At 41.9% G+C, this 20,235-nt stretch overlaps 2 protein-coding genes and 1 non-coding gene across 4 annotated transcripts; all 3 read left to right on the top strand.

Moving 5' to 3' along the window:
* The first annotated feature begins 1,175 nt into the window (after nucleotides 1-1,175).
* On the top strand, nucleotides 1,176-4,587 carry LOC131318499 (uncharacterized). Its single transcript, XM_058348320.1, has 4 exons — nucleotides 1,176-1,845; nucleotides 2,551-2,769; nucleotides 3,413-3,502; nucleotides 4,140-4,587. The coding sequence occupies exons 1-4, from the start codon at nucleotides 1,372-1,374 to the stop codon at nucleotides 4,365-4,367; spliced, it is 1,011 nt and encodes a 336-aa protein (XP_058204303.1). The 5' UTR covers nucleotides 1,176-1,371; the 3' UTR covers nucleotides 4,368-4,587.
* Nucleotides 4,588-8,948: 4,361 nt separating this feature from the next.
* On the top strand, nucleotides 8,949-19,767 carry LOC131318496 (subtilisin-like protease SBT3). 2 transcript variants are annotated; one of them, XM_058348316.1, is made up of 3 exons: nucleotides 8,949-9,567; nucleotides 9,855-11,610; nucleotides 19,509-19,767. In XM_058348316.1, exons 1-2 carry the CDS (start codon nucleotides 8,990-8,992, stop codon nucleotides 11,608-11,610), a joined length of 2,334 nt encoding a protein of 777 aa, XP_058204299.1. In that variant the 5' UTR covers nucleotides 8,949-8,989; the 3' UTR covers nucleotides 19,509-19,767. The 2 variants fall into 2 exon arrangements, with proteins under 2 accessions (XP_058204299.1, XP_058204300.1); XM_058348317.1 differs by lacking the exon at nucleotides 19,509-19,767 and having other exon boundaries at nucleotides 9,855-11,781.
* LOC131321554 (small nucleolar RNA R71) lies at nucleotides 17,259-17,367 on the top strand. Its single transcript, XR_009198584.1, has one exon. It is a non-coding gene; the product is annotated as a small nucleolar RNA R71 (small nucleolar RNA).
* Nucleotides 19,768-20,235: the final 468 nt, after the last annotated feature.

The following is a 20,235-nucleotide window of genomic DNA, read 5'->3' as shown; positions in this document are numbered from 1 at the left end:
GGAACTACCGTGACAACTGCTTCTCGACAACTTGAATGCAATTCTCGATATCTTGCTATTTCGATCAATTTATCGTTGGTGTATATCCTTCATCTCTTATGTATGTTTAATTTGTCACATTCGTGTGCAATGTCTTTTTTGTATTGTACTAGATGCACTTGATGATTTGTAATATTGTTGCTATTTATACAATTTCTTTTTAAAAAATCAAGCGGTCTAATTCATGAGTAATTATTTAATAGTCTGTGAGTACTGCCACGTAATCATCCGATCGAATCACTTTCCAACCACACATTTTTGGAGAATCCATACACTTAGTGCCAGTGATAAACCCCACAGAAATATGTGATTGTAAAGTGATCCAGAGTATTACGTGGTGATGCTCTCGGACAATTGCATAATTTCACCTAGTTCATTATATAAAAGGGAAATGATTTTGGCACTCCACTTTTTACCAATGGCACTGCACTTTTAATTTTGTTTATTCACATAATTAACACATAAAGAAAGTGTCAATGACCAAAACTGAAGTACCAAAATCAATTTCTTACTTAAAATGGCGTGCAGCGGATCAATTTCAAGATTAAAAAAAGGAGGAAAAAGAATTTGTTTGTGGAGAAAGGAAAAGAGCTGCAGAAGAAAAGCTGATAAAGCTGGGAACTGATCTTGTGAAAAGGTTTTTCCCAGAAAGATGACATTTCAGACTCATCGTCTACTAGGAAACCATGAAGCTCTCCCTAAAGGACAAAACAAAACTCTCACTTGCCACGCCTTACAAACCTATACATTGCTTCCACCTCACTCTGCCTAGTGCCTACAGAGTCAAGTCCTCTGCTTTTCTCCCTTCCATGATTCCATCTTCTCCCCTCATTGAATCCACCCCTAGTTTAACTCACGTAACGCGCGTGCGAAAACGTGAACATGAACATAAAAGTTTTTTTCCGATAATATTTCAAATTACTATGAAATGCGAGAACGATAATCAAAGAGTGGGCTCATAAAGCGAGCATTAAAAACGGAAACGATAGATTTACTGAAAAATATTCGCGACCTCTCACCAGACCTTAGTCATGCAATGTACAGGCAGGTACAGGTGCTTAAGCGCGAAAGCATCTTTCAAAAATCTCTCAAATAACTAAAATTTCCCAATGCGAGAGCGCAATTGCAGAGTAAGGACGAAAAGCAAAGACTGTTTTGAAAGATTACGTGACTAGGCACAAAACACTTTATGCTGCAATTGATCTTTACCAGGCCATAAATTAGAATCTTTTAACTTGCTCCCCAAGCCTTCTCTGCCCACATCAATCTATACATACACAAAATCAGACACATACAACACTTTCCATAACCCTCGCCTGAAATGCTCTCACCATGGCCGCAACCATCAACCTTGCCTGCGAGAGCGATTGCAAAGAAATTCATGAATCAATTGGAAATCTCAGCCATCTAACCCAAGCACTGGCTACAAAATCCCAAATCCAGAGAACCCAAATCAGGGAAAAATACATGGAAATGTACGGTGAGGATTTGATCAATTGCCTCCGAATGAGAACAACCCAGTTGGCCAAGAGTGAAGGAAATGAGCTTGGGGAATCATCCAGCGCTGCTGCGGGTTCGGCCTTGGCCCTGTGGATGCTTGATCCAGTTGAGCGTGATGCGGTTGTGGCCAGGGAAGCGCTTGATCAGAAGAGTGAGATCACCAATTTTAGGGCACTCGTTGAGATGTTTGTGGGCAGGAAATCAAGCCATGTTGTTCTGATAAAGCAAGTTTATCAAGCCAGGTTTGGGAGGGTGATTGACCAGGATATCCTCTGCATTGAACCTCCCCATGACCCATACAAGAAGGTAAAGCGCATTTTTATTTATAATTTAGGATTTCAGGACCAGTTTACGCGCATCTCGACTAGTTCTGGGGATCAATTTCATCGCCCAATCATGGGGGTCCCAATTAAAAGTATGGATTTTTAGGCAGTGAAGTGCATTTTAGGTACTTTTTTTTCAATTTTTTTTTTTTCCTGTTCGTGAAGTAGAATGTATAAAAAGGTTTGGGTTTTTATGTTTCACAATGGGCTTGTGATTTTCGGAAGAAGTTTTAATTTTCTAGAATACTTTTTAGGAATAAATTGTGACAATTACGTAATACTTATCATTACTTATCATTCAATATGGGTTCTTTTTTTTTTGTCATCGAAAATGCTATTGCCACCCACTTGGCTATACCGACCTTGCACCACCGATGGCCACGCAGGGCCATTACGGTCCCACACGAAAAATTCAAGCCTTTCAATAATTTGGAAGAAAAAAAACCGAATGGCCATGTGAAACATCAGTTTAATCCGATATATATAGGTGCTCAATTCAATCATCTTATTTTTCATTGAAATTATGGAAAGGTCAGTATAGCCACCATCGGTGGCCGTAGAAGGGCTCTTTTTAGTTAGTGTCAGATCCAGGAGTGGGCATCACACGGTCATCTGTACACGATTTATGTGCGTTTGGTCCAACTGATTCACTAAGGGGATGTGGGTTGGGTTTTTTTTTTCTCTCCAGATTTTAGTTGCATTGGTTGCATCACACAAAGCCCACCATGCAGATTTGAGCCAACACATAGCCAAATGTGATGCCAGGAGGCTCTACCAAACAGGGGAAGGAAGGTCAGGAGCCATAGACGAAGCTGTTGTGCTTGAGTTACTCAGTAAAAGGAGCATTCCGCAGCTCAACCTCACATTTTCTACCTACAAGCATATCTATGGTCATGATTATGCAAAGGTAACCGAAAAAACAAACAAAAAAGACTTCCGAATTGTCTCGGTTTGGAGCTCATCGAGAACATCGGCATGCTAAAAATCTCATGGACTAGATATCTGTTGATAAGTTTTTGAAATACATTTATCTTCATTTTTTCTTTCGGAATCATATCAATTGTTATCAACGTGATTTTTGGTGCTGTTCTTGTTCTGAATGAGTTCTAAAGACATTTGGGTCCTCTCTAGTCTATTTGATGGATTGAACGCTGTAGTAAGGTCATTTATGTGCTTTCTTGAGCCCACTTCAATAATTAGAATTGTCACGATTAAGAGCTCATCGAAACATGCTAAAAATCATAAGGATCAGATATCTGTTGTTAAGATTTGGAAATACATTCATCTTGAAATTTTTTTTAATCACGGAATCAAATCAATCGTTATCCGGTTAATGGGATTTTTGGCATAGGTGATGTTCTCAATGAGTTCTAAAGACTGAATGGTTTCGACCATCAAATTGGGTACGGGAAAGGGCCTACAAACGGCCTTAACTAGGACATGACTGCGTACATTAAGCCGCCTCCTGTTTAAACACCGGTATCGATTGCCAATTGGTTTCAGAATACGAATGACAAATGATGGGTCTTTTGGTTATTCTCATTTTACAGTCTCTCAAGAATGAAATCTACGGGGAGTTTGAGGATGCTCTGGATGTGGTAGTAAAATGCATATACAACCCACCAAAATATTATGCTCAGGTATTTTTCTCATCAGATTTTAATTTACAGTATTTGTATTCCATTGCAGGTGAAGCATATCACTCTTTAGTCTTTATACAGTGGTGCTATCCCCACCGCAGTGTTTCACTACTCTCTCCACCGTAACGCTCATTGGAACGATTATTCTTATGACCAAATAAAGAACAACTTACTTACTTCTAGAGCTGGAAGCCTGTAATTCTGCGATCCCTACTATGCATGGACTTGCTAGCTATTCTAATAGCAGAATCATTGGATAGGAAACTTTCGGAATCGATTATTGGACCAACTCACTCAATAAGGAAAATAATGTACATTATCCACAAGACATTATATTAGATTATAGTTCTACTCGTAATAATTGTGATATATATCTACATTTGTTAGAATATGCACCACACGACCCTTGTGTCCCTCCTGAAATAGGGGTTCTTGTAGTGCGCGATCCGAGCTGTCCATATCTACAATTGTTCAAATTTATATTGGTAAGACATTTTATCTGATCATATCCCACTTGTAAGATACTTCTGACAAATTTGGATTATTAAAAATACTTTTAGACTGCTCATATCGTACACTACAGGATATATCTATCTATCTATGGTTTCATCTTTAGACACATGACAATTGGTTGCAGACACTGTACGGGAGCATAAAAGGAATGACAAAAGACAAGGGTGGTCTGGCACGTGTGATTCTGAGCAGGGCCGAGGTGGACATGGATGAGATTCAAAGGGTGTACAGGAAAAAATATGGAGTAGGAATGATTGAAGCCATCTGTGAGAGCATTCCGGCAGGGGATTACAGAGACTTCCTCGTTGCCTTGGCCAGAAAAGCAAGCACTACTGCCTCTGCTTTCTCTTGATGGTTTATGCCTTCCTAGTTACTAAGTTTTTGTTTTAGAACCAGATGTCTGGACCATGACTTGCGTGTAACTTGACTAATTCTGGAGTTCTGAAGATAACGTCCAGGCAAACTCTTCGGTGGCCAGTTTGGAACGTTTGCCTCTTTTAGTTATGTATTTATTGTTTCTTTCCTTAAACAGCTTCAGTTTTGTGCATTTTTATTAACCGGCACAACTTATTTAGGAATAGTGTAATACAGTTGTAGCATGAACAGAACTACACATTTCCTTAAAAAATCTTTGTTCTCCTCTGTTTTTTCTTTTCTTTTTTGCTTGGCAAAAATTAGCATTATTAGAATAGTTAGATTAGCACTTTGGGAGAGGAATTTGAGCTCTTCACATTCTTTCTCCTTCACTTCTGATGTTGTTGAACTCTCTCTCTCTCTCTCTCTCTCTCTCTCTCTCTCTCTCTCTCTCTCTCTCTCTCTCTCTCTCAGTATTATTTCTAGCATATTAGCTTCTAAATGATTTTACATAAGTCCAAATCGAACAACTAAACAGGTAACTTTGTCTGTTAATCGTACAAAAGGAATACAAAAAATAGAATTTCATAGATAACCCTATCAGTTAGCTATACGAATGAATATTGAGATTTAAAATTCTTTTACCTGTTAACAATACGAATGAAATATAGAGAACACAACTCCAGAGATGACTTTATTTGGTAACAGTGATAACGGTATGGATGAACTACAGAGAAAACAAACCTTAAAGATAACATTAGTTGTATTTGGAACAATATACAGATGGACCATAGTGATTTTTTTATTATTATTTGCAAACTATGAACTATAGAGAATAGAAACCTCAAAGATAACGTTATCTTCCCAATATGGACGAACTACGGAAAAATAAGCTTTATAGATAACGTTTTCTGTTATTGGAAAATTTTCAGATTTTGTGAATGATAATTGGGACGTTCGGAGGGTCTCCCGAGACAACCGAAAGGACTCCCGTTGGTTCCTTCAATCTGAGCGAGGCTATTCAAATTTCTAGCAGTTTTTGGCTGAATAATACCCCATGAATAGAGGTTAATGCTGACATTTGCACTTGCCATTCATTCTGGCAGCTTTGTGTATTGATTCTCCCCTATTCAAGGCTGAGAATTCAATTCCCGTATTCATTTCCTAGCCGTTTTTAGAGGCTCCTGAGCAGTATATAATAGGAGAGACTTCGAGAGCTCTAAAATTCGTTCTTGTGTGAGAGAGAGACAGGCAATAGTGAGTTCGCCAAGGCAGTCGACGGTGGTGTTCCGACGGCTTGCGGTTTAGCCGAGTCAACCCTGGGAGGAAGATGCCAAACAAGATCCTACAACACCTACGGTAGGCGGCGAATCTTTTTTAAAGAGACTATGTTATCACACATGACTCGGTTTCTATCCTAAAGATTCTATTTGTATCTCGTTCTTTACACTTTGTCAACTATTTTGTATTTTGCAATTCGATTCAATATTGTAATTTCATCATTAATAATGAAATTGTTCTCTGGAAATTCTGTTATTGCCAAGATTTTCCCAACATTCTGTTATTGGAACAGTATCATAAAATGCATGGAACCATGTTGGTGCCTAAAACTTAATTAACTAAAATCGTGGTTAGTTAAAGTAAATGAAAAAATTTATTATGAATTTGAAAGTTTGTTTAAAAAAAGGTTGTTGAAGAAGGTTGCCAAATTTTAGCTTTGTCACTACTTGAGCAGTTTGGCCAACTTATAGTTAAAAAAAAGCACCATAGCAAGCCAAAATTTGGCTTTGGCTTCCAAAAAATTACTCCAACCATCGGAGTTAGTTGACATATTCATGCCAAATTTTATTACGTATTTTTACATGACGCTTGTCGGCGGACTTTTATTTTTTTATAGCGTTATTTTCCAATGGGTCCCTCATCATTCAACCATTACAAATCAAAAACTACTCCCCTCTCTTTGCCTGAATAGTGAACAAAGACAAAACCTAAAGTAGCAAGCGATGGAAGTTCGGTTTTTGCTTCTGTAGAATTATTGAAAGAGTAGAAAGTATACATTACAAGGAAAAAAGGGTCATTGGATGCAAATGAGGAATCCATGATGGACCATCTTCACTTTTTTTTTTCTTCGGAAAAGACATGACTTGATGGATGATGTTGGTGGATGGGACAGAGGATGCTACCGAGCTGAATAGAGATAAAACCTAAAGTAGCAAGCGATGGAAGTTCGGTTTTTGCTTTTCTGTAGGATTATTGAAAGAGAATAAAGTATACATGTACTTATTACAAGGAAAAAGAGATCACTGGACTCAAATCAGGAATCCATGATGGACCATTTTCACCTCTCTTTTTTTCTTCGAAAAAGACATAACTGGATGGATGGTGTCGGTGGACGGGACAGAGGATGCTGCCGAGCGGCATCACGCAATCCGTACCCATGCAAGAGGTTTACAGTTGGCTGAACTTTTGCCAAGCTTTACAAGGAGATAAATCTTCCACGTCTTGATAAACACCAATCACTCATGCTCCCCTTGCAGCAGCCAACTGTGAAACACCAATTATTATGGGCCTTCTTGTCTCCTAGCTACTCCTTCTAGACAAGTATCTACTTATTAAATGCTCCCGGATCACACGAAAATCCTATTGGTACCGACGGTACCCGTAGTAAAAATGCACTGACGGCCACCGGACGGCCGATTATATACACGAAAAAGGGTGTTCGGATCAAGTACCCTACACACCTCGGATGCCATTGATTCTCACGGAGGCCCACTCGGTTTTGTTTTTTAAAATTTTTGGACGGCTCGGATCTGCCATCCGGTGGCCGGAGACGGCCGTCCGGTGGCCGTCGGTGTATTTTCCCTACGGTACCGTCGGTACCAATAGCATTACTCCGGATTACAAGAGACACTCCAATAGCACATATTCTAGTATTTTTTTTTTGGGTAAGTTAAGACTCTGTTCGTTAAAGGTCCTTGTCTTTAAAATTCTTATTTTCAATTTTACGAAACATGTTATTTTCTCATAATAAATCACTTTCAATTTCAAAAATAATTTCAAAAAATAAGTACTTATTTTAGTTTGTAGAACACACCTTAAGTACCATCCAGGGAGTGTTTCTGGTAGTGAAAAATTTGTAGATTTTTATTTGTGGTTGAAAAGTTATTAGGTGTTTCCGATAGTGAATAAGTTCTTGATGGTTTGAGAGTAGAGTTGCTGTAGCAAAAATAATGTTTGTTGACAACATTTTTGTTAGTAGAAACGTGATAACAAAATGCTGAATAATTTTTGTTAGTAAAAACGAAATGATAAAATGCGTTAGATTTTCAGTAATTTTTATTTGTGAAAACGGGGCCTCATTCCCGGCAAACAAATCGAAATCCAGCGGCAAGCAAAGGCCTTACCTTATAAACAAGCATGCTAGAGAAACTAGCTAGCAAAGCAAAAACCTCTAAAGAAAGGCCACACAATCGGTACGAATGCAACCTTCCAAAAAATCCTTGCTGTAAAGCACAGTTATTCATATTAATTGCTAATTAAATTTTTTTTAAATCGTATGGTACAAATTAATTTCGTTGAATTTACCTATTCACTGTTTTTGTTCCTCTTACGAATTATTTTGAGTAGTTATTATTATGAGGACATTTGATATTAGTAAAGTATAGTACATTTTTTGAATAACTGTGAAACTTATAATTAGATTGTTTTGCCATAGTATGCGAATTAAAATTAAAAAACAAGTAGTTTTCCGTATACTATATATATATATATATATATATATATATATATATATATATATATATATATATATATATATATTGCTAGTTCTGATAAAAAGGCGAGATTGTGCGTATATGCATAACCGCCATTTAAGTTTACACCCGAGAGAAAAGAAAATTAACTTAAAATTTTAGGGAGTTTTTTTCTACATATAAGAGTACAATTTTATGAATGCTCTTTCAACCCAAGAGACTTGTAAGGGCTGATCTTTTAGAAAACTTTTCAAATTAATCTAAAAAATAATATAATTACCAAAAAATAATTAGAGTTATGTAGGGACCGGCACCCGTGTCCGCCCGTGGCTACGACGAACTAAAGCGCCCCACCTCCATTAATTTAGTATACCTTCTTTTTGTCTTTTTTCTTTTTTATCTTCATTAATTTGGTATACCTACCCCCACGTACTAAATAACCAGAGTGCCCCACCTCCATTAATTTTTGTACCTTCAAAGGAGATCACTACTTGCACTCAGGGCTGTAAACTAATTGAGTTGAGCTTTGTCAAGTTTGAATTCGGCTCGTTTGCTAAACGAGTCAAAATTTGAACTTAAGGAGTTGAGCTCTATTGAGTCGAACTTTGTCAAATTTACTAAACAAGCTGCTTTAATTGAGTCGAGCCTTTCTTAATGAGTCGAGCTTTTGTCAAACGAGTTGGACTTCACTGGGCTCGTCTACTAAAAAAAGACGAACAGTAAACGAACCAAGCTGAGTGTTAACGAGTCGAACCGAGCTCGCGAACTGCTCAATTCGTTTACAACCCCAAATTGAACTAGTTCTAATATATTTTGCTACTACAGTATATAAGATGAGATGTGACCGGAAGATTTTTGCAACCAAACAATGAGGCTGCTTAGTGGGTTTTCCTTTCCCTTTCTCTTGGCTCTCACCATCATTGGATATGTATCATCAGCAGAAAAAGATAGGTCCACTTACATTATCCACATGGATAAGTCTCACATGCCCAAGGTCTTCACTGGCCCACACCACTGGTACTCCTCCACCATTGATTCCATCAAGACCGCGAGCCCCGCAACCTCCGACGGCCACCAATCGCCGGCAAGGGTTCTATACACTTACGACAACGCCGTCCATGGGTTCAGTGCGGTGCTTTCCAAAGATGAGATGGAGACTGTGAAGAAGTCACCGGGGTTTCTGTCGGCTTACAGTGACAAGCAAGTGACGTTGTACACCACCCACACGTTCGAGTTCCTGTCGCTTAATCCGATCACTGGGCTCTGGCCGGCGTCGAATTACGGGAAGAACGTCATCATCGGCGTGATCGATAGTGGCGTGTGGCCAGAGAGCAAGAGCTACCACGACGAGGGAATGACGGCAGTTCCCTCAAAGTGGAAAGGAACTTGTGAGGTGGGACAGGAGTTCAACTCCTCGTCATGTAACTTGAAGCTCATTGGTGCTAGGTACTATTTCCAATAAGCTTCTTCTCATTTCAAATTCTGTCTTTAATTTAAAATAAGAAATATGTAAGTACAACTAATTTTTCTGCAACATCTAGAGCTCTTTTTTTTAACATCAAATGTGATTTGTGCTAGATAGATATCATAACTCCAACTATTTCATGCACGTTTAACTCGATAGTATTATTGAAATTGTACTATACTTGATTCATCTTGGAAAGAGTACTTTGTGCATCAGATTTCGTATCACATTGTTATGAAATGAGTGGTTGTATGATTAAATGCAACAGGTACTTCAACAAGGGCGTGATAGCTGCAAATCCCAACATAACAATCAGCATGAACTCCGCAAGGGACACCCGCGGCCACGGGACCCACACTTCCTCCATCGCAGCCGGTAGCTACGTAGCCGAAGCCTCCTACTTTGGCTACGCGACCGGAACAGCCAGAGGCGTCGCACCCAAGGCCAGACTCGCCATCTACAAAGCAACCTGGGACGAAGGTCAATACGCTTCCGACGTCATCGCCGGCATCGACGCGGCCGTTTCAGACGGGGTCGACGTCCTCTCCATCTCCCTCGGCCTCCGCTTCAGCACTCCTCTGTACGAGGACCCGGTCGCCGTCGCTTCCTTTGGAGCGATGGAAAAGGGCGTGTTCGTCTCCGCTTCCGCCGGAAACAACGGCTACGCCACCGGCCGCGTCCGCAACAGCCGCATCAGCAACGGAACCCCGTGGGTCACGACCGTCGGCGCGGGCTCCGTCGACCGGTGGTTCTCCGGGACTCTGACTCTGGGAAACGGGTTAACCATCACCGGGTGGTCCATGCTTCCGGCTCGAGCCATAGTCAAGAACGTCGAGCTATATTACAACGAAAGTATGTCTCCATGCGAATCAACCGAGCTGTTCGATAGCTTGAATACGGGTTCTCGAATCGTGATTTGCGAAAACAAACAACAGACGGAAGTCTCTTCCGACATGGGTTCTATTGCCAATTCTGCCGCAGGGAGTGTAGCAGCAGCTATATTTGAATCCCACTGGCCCTTAACGGACGACTACTATTTCGAGTACAGGAATTTTCCTTTTCCGGGAGTCGTTATTAGCTCCGAGGACATGAAATCCGTGATCGAGTATGCCAAACTCGGTTTTACTTCAAGGGCTAGTATTAGTTTCCAGGAGACCAGGGTGGGAACGACACGGGCCCCAGCCGTGGCCTCTTATTCCTCGAGGGGTCCGTCCCGATCCTACCCGGGGATTCTGAAGCCTGACATAATGGCGCCCGGGACCTTGGTTTTGGGTTCTTGGAGTCCGGTTCAGTTCGCGACCAGCCTCCGAGGCATGTTGTTGGCCAGCGATTTCAATATCCTGTCGGGCACATCCGGGGCCGCCGCTCACGTTGCGGGCGTGGCGGCCATGTTGAAAGGAGTCCATCCGGGTTGGTCCCCGGCGGCGATCCGGTCGGCCATGATGACAACCGCGAACCCACTCGATAGCACCCGCAATCCGATCCAAGACAACGCGTACAATCTGGCGGTGGCCTCGCCGATAGCGATGGGGGCGGGCCAGATCGACCCGAACAGGGCGCTCGACCCCGGGCTCGTGTACGATGCTGCTCCGCAGGACTACGCGAATATCCTCTGCTCCATCAACTACACCGCGAGCCAAATCATGACCATCACGAGATCAAAGGGATATAACTGCTCGAACCCGTCTTCTGATCTCAATTACCCGTCGTTCATTGCTCTGTACAACATCGGCGAAGTAGGAAGGTTTGTTCAGAAATTCGAGCGGACTCTAACGAATGTAGGGCGCGGTGGGGGCACGTATAAAGCTAACGTGACGGCGCCGGAAGGGACTACTGTCACAGTCTCGCCGAAAACACTAGTGTTCGGCAAGATCTATGACAGGAAAACTTACTCTCTCACCATGAACTATCGAGGTCTCGGTAATAGACTCAGTATTTCTGGTTCGATTGTTTGGGTTGAAGAAAAGGGGAAGCACACCGTGAGGAGCCCGATTGTGGTGGCGCTGAAGTACGAGCTCCACTAGGTGCTTGACCTGTCGGGTGTATTAAAATAAAGACTAAAAACGCGTCCCAAGCGTAGGACTCTCGACCAATGTAGCACAATAATTCCGGAAGTACCGGAGTCGAACCACAGAGACGAACGGACGGTGTTGACTCAATTGTGATGAATTTTAGTTTAATCTGGTTTTTAGGTAGCCACCCTTTGTTTGATTGATTGATTTACTACCTAAATCACTGAATTGATTTAATTAACTATAAATTTAAAGGAGAGTACAGCCGTGGGAACCCAGCGTCTGCAACTAGCCTAACCAATATTTACTCGGGACACAATTATTCAATTCACTGATCTCAGAATAAGAAAAAAGGGGTTCCTAATAAATGCCCACCACTTGTCACCAGCTCTCATGCGCATTTAAAATCTGATGATGCCTGGGTTTTGTTTATTAGAAAGGGATTTTCTTTCATATCCCAAAACTGTTGGAAAAACGAATTAATTCGTACCCGAGGTAAAACATTGATTAAACTAGTCACAGGACGCCTTCGTCCCGTGGCTGCACCCTGGGGAACTACTCACGCATGCTTGAAATAACAGAAAATAAAACCCTAGATCGAAACATGATCATCTATTGCAGAAGAGACGGAAAAAAAATAAAAGAAAGATCCACGTAGAATAGATAATAACGAACAACTTTAATTAACGAAGAAATTCGACAAACGTTACCAGAATCCAAGCGATTGAAAGAAATAGTGCAGAAAACTTAAGAACTGAGAGAAAACAAAACAACGTTAGTGAAAAAGCTGCTACGTAAAAGTCTGGAATGAAAAATCTACCCTAAAACTAACTTAAAACGAGGTATTTATATTAATCCCCGAATTGCAATTAAAATTCTAAAACAAATCGGAATCGGACCCGCAACGACCCAAAACGCCACCGTTCCATAGCCAATTAACACCCTCGGTAGCGCTATACAACAAATGGTATAGCGCTCGCGAACTTGTTTGAGGCGTTGACTCCGTTGACCTAGCTTTGGCCAATGTTCTCTCTTAACCTTTAGGTAGCGCTACACCAAAAAGGGTGTAGCGCTAGCCAACTCTCTGATCACTTTGTGGACTTTGCTATCCACTTCTGAGCGCTATACCACTTTCTTGTAGCGCTCGCGAATGACTACGGTGATTTCCTCGTCAATTTCACTCCAACACTTAGTCTCCACAGCCTTTCACACTCACAAGCTCTATCACGGCCTACCGGGTACTTCTCATTAGCGCCAAAACATTTCAATTTCCTGCAAATTAGGCACAAACACAAAATCCAACCTCGTGCACGCATTAAATGGAAAAATGAGAATTAAATGCACGTCTAACGCGCTAATTTCCCTACTTAGGCGCTTAAATTCATTATTCCACGCGCCTATCACATCCCCCAACTTGAGCGTTGCTAGTCCCTAGTAACGAACGAAAAGAAAAATAACAAAACAAAGACTAACAAGACACGAAGGGGAATACAAAGGTTATGTATGCTGTACAAGAAATAGGCGGGTCGAAAAATTTTCGCCTCCTCACTCACCTGCAACTCAAAAGCATGCATGCCTTGGTAAAAAGATGAACAAAATTAGTGCCGAAACAAATGCAGAGATAACTGCCCCCACGAAGGCAACGATGCGACACTCGCTCACCAGAACACTCAAACATTCCATGCAAAAAGCGCTTGGCGAACTACGTGGGACCGAAACAAAGGCCACCACGCGCCAATCAAAGACAACGCTGACAAAGAATAAAAGCACAATATATATACAGTCACGATTCCACAAAATTAGCAACATTAACATAAAACATGCATGAACGAGAGTTTAACAACGCGCACAAGGTCCACTAAGGACTTAATTAGGCTTATAATGACCATGGTTCCGAACGAAAGGGAAACTACAAATTAGGCGGCGGCCTATAGTAGCGCAAGGTCATCTACCCAGACTAGCCGCCACCTTACCCTTAGCTACCAACATGCTTCCATTGGTGCCAACCAAACAAAGTCCAACAATAGATTTAAACATCCGTAACTAAATTTTTACGGCCCCAAATACTAGAAAAACAAATATAATCCACCGACACTGAAAAACATGAAATAAACACATAAAATGACACCACCACCCTAGCTTCATGCATCATGGAAATCCAAAATCAATCCAAACTGCTCTCGGCAAAGTTGTCGCTGACCTCTAAATCTGGAAACTGAGGCGGTTGATACAGAGTCGAGGACTGCCCTATAACATGATCAAACAATCACTTATTCTGATGTGCTAGTAGGTACTGATTTCTCCCAACTTGCCTCAACTCCACATTTTCTTTTCTTTTCTTTTTCTTTTTTTTTTTTTCGACTTAGCTTTATGGCCTGAAGGTTGGGTTTGGTTACAAAACATGACACCCATCAAGATTTCTTCACTTTCACTTTCGACGACAACGATGCTCCAAATCCAATGCAATAAGACACCCATGATGCACAATGCTAGACCCCCCAAACTATAGTCCAACCCACACACCGGTTTCCTAGGTTAGACTCAAGAACTGACTCGGACTGGTTTAAGATTGGACAAAGGGACACATATGTGGTCTAATCATGCAAAAATGCCTTGTCTCATCCCCTATGCACGTTACCAACTCTCACAAATGCATGCAAAACATCTAGCTACTCAATTGTGAAACAAAAGCCTACTATTTTCCGCAAATGCGAGAAAAAGAAAACAAAGAATATGAGAATGTTTATCAGGATGCACTATTAACTACGTGGGGACACTTACTCAACGTAACGACAGCACTAACATGTTCACAAAGGCGCCAAATATATGCATGAACTTGAATAAAAACAGGCACAATAATTCGGCTAATTCTAACATGCTCGCCTAACAATACAATCAAGCATAACAAATGTATCCCCTGGAAAAAAAATAATAATAAAATAAAAATTTACCCTAAAATTACCCTAGCAACGCAACAAAACATGTACAAGGTACACCCTCCCCCCAACTAGAAACATGCTATGTCCCCAGAGCATGGAGACACATCAAAAGAAAGCACAAGGGAGAAGAAATAGACCTACGGGTGGCAGCCAACCACCATGACCTCGGCCGATGTTCGAGGAATTTCCTGTCACCCAGCCTCCGGGCCAATCACCGTACTCTGCAAAAAAAACATTAGTTCCGCCAGGTTCGTGGTATCCGAGCTCCCAAAACAAAAATAAAAAGAGAAATACTCCACCAAATCTTCACGCGATCAACGTGTCATACTTTTCTCCCCATCCCTCGCCGGTGGGCAAGAAACGGGTGGCTATACGAGACCATGATGCAATTTTTTTTCGCTTTTCAATTTTTTTTTTCTTTTTGATATGAGAGAAGAAAAATAACTAAACAAAAGACAAGAAATAAAGAACGAAGAAATAAAAGACAAATATAAATAGATTGCCCAAAAACAACATAACTTAATTAGTAGAATCCAATGTTACCAACACAAAATTGCCCTTACTAACCGGAGCTGGGCACACGATCCTTATTTTAATAGCGGCGTGCGAAAGCTATAAGACCCAAGTCAATGATGGGTACCCCTATTACTAGGGGCCGGGTCCACTTCTCAATGAAGAGAGTGGTACGCAAAAGCTACCCGTCGGAACGTAGCCACAACAGCTACACAATAGGGTCATCCGAATAAACAGGATTGACCAACGCCTCAACCAGTTCACCTACTTCACCCAGGATCGACCAACACCTCCATCAAACTCCCTAATTCTGGAGAATTTAAGAATGACGCCTCCTTGGCTATCTCTAGAAGATCCTTATATAAAATATTATCGACATGCTCCTGCACCAGCGTGTCGATCAAACTCACCTCATCAATCTTGACTCGGCTCTCTGCATTAAACACTTTCACCTCCATTTTCAAGTCCCCAAACGACAATTGGACTTGTCCAGTTTTACAATTCATGACAGCACTGGAAGTGGCTAGAAAAGGACGGCCAAGGATGATAGGAGTCTTCTCAAAGACCTCCGGTATTGGGCAAGTATCTAGGACAATAAAGTCGACAGGAAAAAGAAACTTGCCCACTTGAATTAAAACATCTTCCACCACCCCCTTTGGAACTCTCACACTCCGGTCGGCCAATTGTAACGTGACTGGTGTGGCTCTCAAATCGCCTAGGCCAAGCTTTAAGTATACCGAATAAGGGAGCAAGTTGACACTTGCTCCTAAATCCAACAAAGCCTTATCGAATTTTTGGCCCGCGATAGCTATAGGGATGGTGGGACAACCAGGGTCCTTGCACTTAGTAGGGATCTCAGCCCGGAGAATGGAGCTCACTTGCTCCGTCAGAAGCACTTTATCCTGACTCTTGGTTCTCCGCTTTGACGTGCACAGATCCTTCAAGACCTTAGCAAACTGGGGAATTGCGTCAATGGCTTCCATCAAAGAGATAGGAAATTGAACTTTCTTGAATAATTCAAGCATTTGAAAGTTCACATTGACCTTAGGTTTCGCCACCAAGCGATTTGGGTATGGAGCAACGGGTGGCGTTGGAGTCATGGGGGCCGCAGTTGCAGGCACTACCACCTCAGGTGACTCCTCATCATCCTTTACCTCCTTCCTAGGGACATCAACAATATCAGGAGTTGCTCTTGGTGCATCAACCGGCTCCGGGGGTGGAGCTGGTTTTTGCTTTAGCGGGATGGACTTATCGATCTCCTTCCCGCTCCTGAGAATGGTGACTAACTTAGCCTCCTCCTGATTCTGGTTTTGAACATTAGGACCTGAAAAATTTCCCAAATAATGGGCACCCGCTACACTACCCTGGGCTGGAAACTTACCCTTCTCCTGCTGTAGTTGACTGACAACTGCAGTGAGTTGCGACATTTGGGTTGTAAGGGCCCCAATTTGCTGTCTTGATTCCGTCTGAAATGTCATCTGTGACTGCATCAGGGAATTGACAGTATCCTCTAACTTATGATCACGCGCGGTTATTTGCGAATAACCTGGGGGAGGACCACGAGTTGATGGACCTGCCCCCCTACCAGGCTGTTGCTGGAAATGGAATGGAATGACTTGACCCTGAAGAGGCCTGGACGATTGGGCCTGTTGAAACTGCTGCGGCAGAGGTAGCGCAAGGGGTTGAACTTGGCCTCCACCTACGGGTCTGGAGTCCGACCACCCAAAATTGGGGTGATCCCTCCATCCCGCATTATACGTGGTAGAATAAGGATCCCAGGTTCTAACTGCATTGACTTCTTCCTGATTAAACTGACTCGCCCCCTTGGCGGCAATAAACCCAGGACAAACCGTCGCGGTGTGCCCTTTACATTCACACCACACGCATACTTCCTCAATTGATACCTCATGAACTGGACGAACCTGCCTCACCTCTAGCTCCTCTAATCTCTGAGCCATTTTCTCAACCTGAGCCTGAAGCCGCTGGTCACGAATGGTAACCGGGACAACGCTGGACTCAGAAGGTCCGGATCGCTCAAAATCGGATGGTTCTAAAGCCCTCTGCCTATCAGCTAGGTCATCTAAGAAATCCCAAGCCTGGTCCGCTGTTTTGGACAAGAAATCGTCCCCTTTGCAAGAATATTCTATGTGCTGGACTGACTCAGCGTTGAGACCCAGATGAAAGAAACCGATTAACTGAATTCTCTCAAAGCCATGGTGTGGCAGCCTTAGGAGCAATTCCTTGAAACGCTCCCATGCCTTGAGAAATGACTCATCCCTCTCCTGCCTAAAACCTTGGATTTGACGCCTAAAAGTTTTAGTCTTAGCCTCAGAAAAGTACTTCATATAAAATGCGTCACGCACTTGTGCCCATGTGGTGAAGGATTGAGACTTTTGCATTCGGAACCACAGAAGCGCGCCATCTTTCAACGTCGCCTCAATCAGCTTGAGGCACGCATTCTCATATTGGGTATTAGACGCAAGGTTGCGCACTAATCCCTCGAATGTCCGCACATGCTCGTACGGATCATCGCACTCCCTCCCGTGGAAACTAGGGAGACTATTAAGGACACCAGGTTTGACTGTAACGGCATTGCGTGCCTCTTGTGTCTCTTGAGGGAATACAATGGGTCCGAGAGGAGTAGTCCTCTCGGGATGCATGTGCTGTCTCAAGGACGGCGGATTGACTAATTGCCTATCTCCCATCTCGACTGACTCTGATTCTGACTCCGAAACTGACTCTGGAACTGACTGGAAAAGTGGATTGCTGACACTAACTGACTCAAAAGGCAAATCTATATAAAAATCACTAATGGGAATAGACTCTGACTGGTGCTCAGCTGAGTCTGACTCTAAACTAGAAGATGAAGAACTAGACAACACAGGCTGACTCGACTCCAGTTCTTTTCGAACTAAACGATGTGTCGGGTCGCGATAATAAAGAGGGTCCTGTTTAGAGGACACCTTCCTCTCTCTACCTATGGTGACTCAACTAAAAGACAAAAATTACGAAAACTCACACTCTAGAACACACGTCGCCGTTCCCCGGCAACGGCGCCAAAAATGCTTGACCTGTCGGGTGTATTAAAATAAAGACTAAAAACGCGTCCCAAGCGTAGGACTCTCGACCAATGTAGCACAATAATTCCGGAAGTACCGGAGTCGAACCACAGAGACGGACGGACGGTGTTGACTCAATTGTGATGAACTTTAGTTTAATCTGGCTCTTAGGTAGCCACCCTTTGTTTGATTGATTGATTTACTACCTAAATCACTGAATTGATTTAATTAACTATAAATTTAAAGGAGAGTACAGCCGTGGGAACCCAGCGTCTGCAACTAGCCTAACCAATATTTACTCGGGACACAATTATTCAATTCACTGATCTCAGAATAAGAAAAAAGGGGTTCCTAATAAATGCCCACCACTTGTCACCAGCTCTCATGCGCATTTAAAATCTGATGATGCCTGGGTTTTGTTTATTAGAAAGGGATTTTCTTTCATATCCCAAAACTGTTGGAAAAACGAATTAATTCGTACCCGAGGTAAAACATTGATTAAACTAGTCACAGGACGCCTTCGTCCCGTGGCTGCACCCTGGGGAACTACTCACGCATGCTTGAAATAACAGAAAATAAAACCCTAGATCGAAACATGATCATCTATTGCAGAAGAGACGGAAAAAAAATAAAAGAAAGATCCACGTAGAATAGATAATAACGAACAACTTTAATTAACGAAGAAATTCGACAAACGTTACCAGAATCCAAGCGATTGAAAGAAATAGTGCAGAAAACTTAAGAACTGAGAGAAAACAAAACAACGTTAGTGAAAAAGCTGCTACGTAAAAGTCTGGAATGAAAAATCTACCCTAAAACTAACTTAAAACGAGGTATTTATATTAATCCCCGAATTGCAATTAAAATTCTAAAACAAATCGGAATCGGACCCGCAACGACCCAAAACGCCACCGTTCCATAGCCAATTAACACCCTCGGTAGCGCTATACAACAAATGGTATAGCGCTCGCGAACTTGTTTGAGGCGTTGACTCCGTTGACCTAGCTTTGGCCAATGTTCTCTCTTAACCTTTAGGTAGCGCTACACCAAAAAGGGTGTAGCGCTAGCCAACTCTCTGATCACTTTGTGGACTTTGCTATCCACTTCTGAGCGCTATACCACTTTCTTGTAGCGCTCGCGAATGACTACGGTGATTTCCTCGTCAATTTCACTCCAACACTTAGTCTCCACAGCCTTTCACACTCACAAGCTCTATCACGGCCTACCGGGTACTTCTCATTAGCGCCAAAACATCTCAATTTCCTGCAAATTAGGCACAAACACAAAATCCAACCTCGTGCACGCATTAAATGGAAAAATGAGAATTAAATGCACGTCTAACGCGCTAATTTCCCTACTTAGGCGCTTAAATTCATGAATTCCACGCGCCTATCACTAGGTCTGATCGATCATTGTTTCTTTGTGCATCTAATATGTATAGAGCGTGTCGGATACAGATATAATGTCCGTAATACACGCTCACATATGACGGGCTTCGTACACACTACACCTCCACTGGTCTGCCCTATGCAAGTACGTGTGTGAATTTGTGTGTAACGCAAAGTCTTGTTCTTTTTCGTGTTGGCATTTATATATTGCTCTTGTCAATCAACTTCGGTATAAAGTATGCAATAAAGTTTTCAATTTGACAATGCAAACTTTTAAAAAGAAAAAAAAGAGTTTTTTTTTCTTTTTATCTCTTTTACTATGCGTACTTTTTCTATTTTGACCATAAACTATCAATTTGGTGATTTCATCCCCTTAACTTTCACTCCGTTACCTATGTGATCCAATACATAACAGAACTTAGCATTTGAACGGAAAAGAACCTTACGTGCTCATCACATCAGATCCCAACCCATAAGACAGGGTCAAAATAGAAAATTCACATCTCAACCCAACTACAGCCACTGCTTTTCTTCGAAATTCAATCTCTTCTCTTTCATCAAATTTCTACTATTATTCAAAACATCAACCCATCTGACAACCCACAATGGGAACATGCAAATAGAACTGAAAAAATTAGCTCATTTGGTACAAGAGATGAATTGATCTTCTCCATTTCGTCAAACAAAATCAGAGATTCCTCAGCAAATTCATTTTTTCTGCAAGCCCTTAAATCATAG

Source organism: Rhododendron vialii, chromosome 3a (genome assembly GCF_030253575.1).
Source record: "Rhododendron vialii isolate Sample 1 chromosome 3a, ASM3025357v1".
In the NCBI taxonomy this organism is placed as follows: domain Eukaryota; kingdom Viridiplantae; phylum Streptophyta; class Magnoliopsida; order Ericales; family Ericaceae; genus Rhododendron; species Rhododendron vialii.
The sequence above is the reverse complement of the archived record's forward strand: the minus strand, read 5'-3'. Positions and strand labels throughout refer to the sequence as shown.